The sequence below is a fragment of the Furipterus horrens genome, unplaced genomic scaffold (genome assembly GCF_987537825.1).
Source record: "Furipterus horrens unplaced genomic scaffold, mFurHor1.1.pri manual_scaffold_1, whole genome shotgun sequence".
In the NCBI taxonomy this organism is placed as follows: Eukaryota; Metazoa; Chordata; class Mammalia; order Chiroptera; family Furipteridae; genus Furipterus; species Furipterus horrens.
The window spans coordinates 48143069-48146646 of record NW_028327171.1 but is presented as its reverse complement, the minus strand read 5'-3'; the positions used below and the strand labels follow the sequence as shown (position 1 = coordinate 48146646).

At 40.0% G+C, this 3578-nt stretch overlaps 1 protein-coding gene across 1 annotated transcript; it reads left to right on the top strand.

Annotated features, from left to right (window-relative positions):
* Positions 1-566: 566 nt before the first annotated feature.
* SST (somatostatin) lies at positions 567-2064 on the top strand. Its single transcript, XM_090280516.1, has 2 exons — positions 567-824; positions 1696-2064. Exons 1-2 carry the CDS (start codon positions 687-689, stop codon positions 1906-1908), a joined length of 351 nt encoding a protein of 116 aa, XP_090136642.1. The 5' UTR covers positions 567-686; the 3' UTR covers positions 1909-2064.
* The last annotated feature ends 1514 nt before the right edge of the window (positions 2065-3578 follow it).

The following is a 3578-nucleotide window of genomic DNA, read 5'->3' as shown; positions in this document are numbered from 1 at the left end:
ACAGCCCATTACATTGTCCTTTGCAAGGCGTTTTACAGAGATCACAGAGAAGGAGATGATCTTGTCTTTCTAACATTCAAATCCCATTCTTAATTTCATTCTTAGAGGAATGATTCTGAATCTCCACGTGTCACCCACATATACGTCTGCATTTGTTTAGCCCTCCTAACATGTTGGTGTGTGACAATGGAGTTGCCTGGTACGTTTATGTGCATGCAGCCGTGTGTTTGTCTCTTTGGGCTGAGTGAGCTTCTGTGTTTAGTTGTGTGCACATGTACATGTGTGAGTGAAATTATGAATTGTGTATTGTGTAGCACTGAGTGAATATCAAAAGCCATGTGGATGCTGTGGCATGGGTGGAATCCTGTGGGCCTGGATCAGATCCTGTGGGTGTGCAGGTTTTTTTTTTTTTTTTTCTTTTTCCAAGTAAACAACTTTGGATTGTGTAGCCTCCTCTCACTTCTGTCACTGATTTCACGAGGCTACTTGTGCGTAAAAGCGCTAGTGAGATCTGGGGGCACCTCCTAGTCTGACGTCAGTAAGAGAGTTTAAAAAGCGGAGAGCCGGTGGAGAGCACACAAGCCGCTTTAGGAGTCGCAAGGTTCAGAGCCCTCGCTGCAGCCTGCGCATCCGCTCCTAGAGTTTGACTAACAGCGCTTTCTCTCGGCATCCCGGCGCCCGAGGAGATGCTGTCCTGCCGCCTCCAGTGCGCGCTGGCCGCGCTCTCCATCGTCCTGGCTTTCGGCAGTGTCGCCGCCGCGCCCTCGGATCCCCGACTGCGTCAGTTTCTGCAGAAGTCCCTGGCTGCTGCCGCGGGCAAGCAGGTAAGGAGACTCCCTGACGTTTTTTTTTTTTTTTTTTTTTTTTTCCCTCTCCGGAATCCCTAACCTTCTCCTAGCCTTGCCCCTGCCCCCGTGAGTGGATTTAACAGATGCTCCTGACGACGTTTGGTGCTTTTCTGGGTCCCTCAGCTTTCAAAGCTCTTGGGAAAACTTTCGAAGTCCAGAATCCCCTCTTACCTCTTCCTCCACCTCCCAATCAGCTCACTCCATCACAGGTGAGTTCTTTGGCATTCAAAAACATTCCAAGACCCGGGTAATTGAGCAGGCAAGTATTTATGGCATCTGTCCTCGGTGCTGACCATGGGAAGTGCTGACCCAGGTGCTGAAGAGAGCACATCTGCTTCTGCTACAGTCCTCAGCAATACCCCCCTCCCAAGCAGTGGACCGAGGGCTAATGGGCACTCTACAGACGAAACAAAATGTGTTTAAGATCGTGAAAGGTCTCGGTCCCCACAGTTGACTTAGTAAAAACGGTAAGAACAATTCCAGTTTGTAGCTCATGATGTGGAAATTGAGTTAAACAAACTGTTGGCATGTGTTTTTTATCTTTGCAAAATAGCTGTAAGGACCTGTTATTTCTTTCTAAGCGTGTGTTTTAAGCCTACAGAGACAGAAAACTTGCAGCAATATTTGATATTTTTTCAAGCCCCTTTGTGTATCTTGGTGATTATAGCAACTACCCTTATTTTTAAATCCTTAATGATTTTAAGTGACAGATGTGTGCACAACTGTGAAAATTGGGTTTTGGGTGTGGCTGAATCTGCTTACCAGACTAGGCTTTTCCACTTCTTCTTCTCCATCATCATTCTCCTCATTCTCTCTCTCTCTCTCTCTCCCCTTTTACCTCATACAGGAGCTGGCCAAGTACTTCTTGGCAGAACTGCTGTCTGAACCCAACCAGACAGAGAATGATTCCCTGGAACCTGAAGATTTGTCCCAGGCTGCTGAGCAGAATGAAATGAGACTGGAGCTGCAGAGATCCACTAATTCGAACCCGGCCATGGCACCCCGTGAACGCAAAGCTGGCTGCAAGAATTTCTTCTGGAAGACTTTCACATCCTGTTAGCTCTATTAATAATCATTGTCCATATATGACCTCTGATTCCTTTCCCACAAACCCTATCCCTCTCCCTTATTTCCTCCAGTACTCAAAAAGACCCTTACATTAGAAATTGAAGGCTGTAAATACAAAATAAAATTATGAGATTATGAAAAGCAAGAATTTGATTTCTTATTGAGTAAATCTTTCTGTTCGGTAATACAGAATTAAACTTCCATTGTTATTTTAGTTGAGTTATTTGAGATATGCACTTCAAACCTCACAGACACACTATTTTGAACTCCTTGTGGCAATAAAGGTTATATTTTAGGTGGTAACTCTTATCGTTTGGGTGATTTCAAAATTAAATAAGTTCAGATAAGTCTATGAATGATAACTTTCATCCAGTGATAATTGTGGAAAGGGGCTAACACAAACATCAATTACATATTAAAAGAAATTAAAAGTATATGTGGAACTGAATATTACTACTTATGTGTAGGCAGGCTGACATGTCCACCTGTTTACCAGACTGATATGTAAAATATATAATACATGAAAAATGGGGAAAAGGCATTTAGAAATTAGAGAAAAGAAGCTGGCTTAAATAGCTAAAATAAAGCTCTGAGTCTTCATACTTTGTTCTCAGTCTGTGAACATTTATTTAGAAAAATACCACTGCTTTTGCATCTTCTTTGACAAAGTTAAATTATTGCCTCTGTTTAAAATGAAAATTTTCATTAGGGGGAAATATAATTTTTATTGTAAATTTCAGCCTCAGAATACTATGGGTTGCAATAAAAAATGTGTGTTGAGTCACCCCTGTGAATGCTACATTGTTGAAGTTATCAGAACACAGTATCAGAATCCCAGAATAACTGAAGAAAAGATCCCACCTCTTCTTTTCATTTTATCAAAATGAGTCAAGCAAAAATGCAAACAATAATAAAATATTAAGTACATGGAAGTTATTATTATTATTAGCATTATAATACATTTAAGGCTGCTGCTAAAAATAGAGATAAGGAGATAGCTAATTTAGCTCACAGAGACCTTAATTAGATGTCCATTCAGGAATGTGTATTTTAACTCTCACTTCTATTTCTGAATAGCTGCTAGAATAATAAAGCAAGTATAAATTCATAAACTCAATGTACATCTCCATAGAATGAATTTACAAATGGCAGCATATAAACATCTAAGAGAAACTTCATATTTTGAAGAAAATATTTGTTAGAGAATACACATTTTTAACATGAATATGGCTTAGTTGTAGTTAATTTCTGAATAGCCGATCAAACAGAAGAAAATCCAAGCCACTTAACTAATCTCTACGAAAATAGAACATCCTTTGAAGTTCTGGTGCATTTTTTATTTATAATACATTCAGAAGGGAATTAATGAGTGTCCACTTAGGGGATCTGTCTGTGTTAAATGTCTTATGTACATATGGTTACCAACCAATTCCGTGGAGTAACAGAATCACATTATTATGATTAAAGCACAGAAGGGAACACAACACAACTTAATGGTTTTCTGAGCAGTGCATAGATTGTATGAGTGCCAAGGAGAGGGGTCAAGTTTTATTATCACCTTTAGTTGTCAGGTCCTGACAGTAATATGGAGGTAACTGACAAGAATTATGTAGTCATGTGTCCATATATATATTTATTCTTCATTTAAAGCTTAAATTAAAT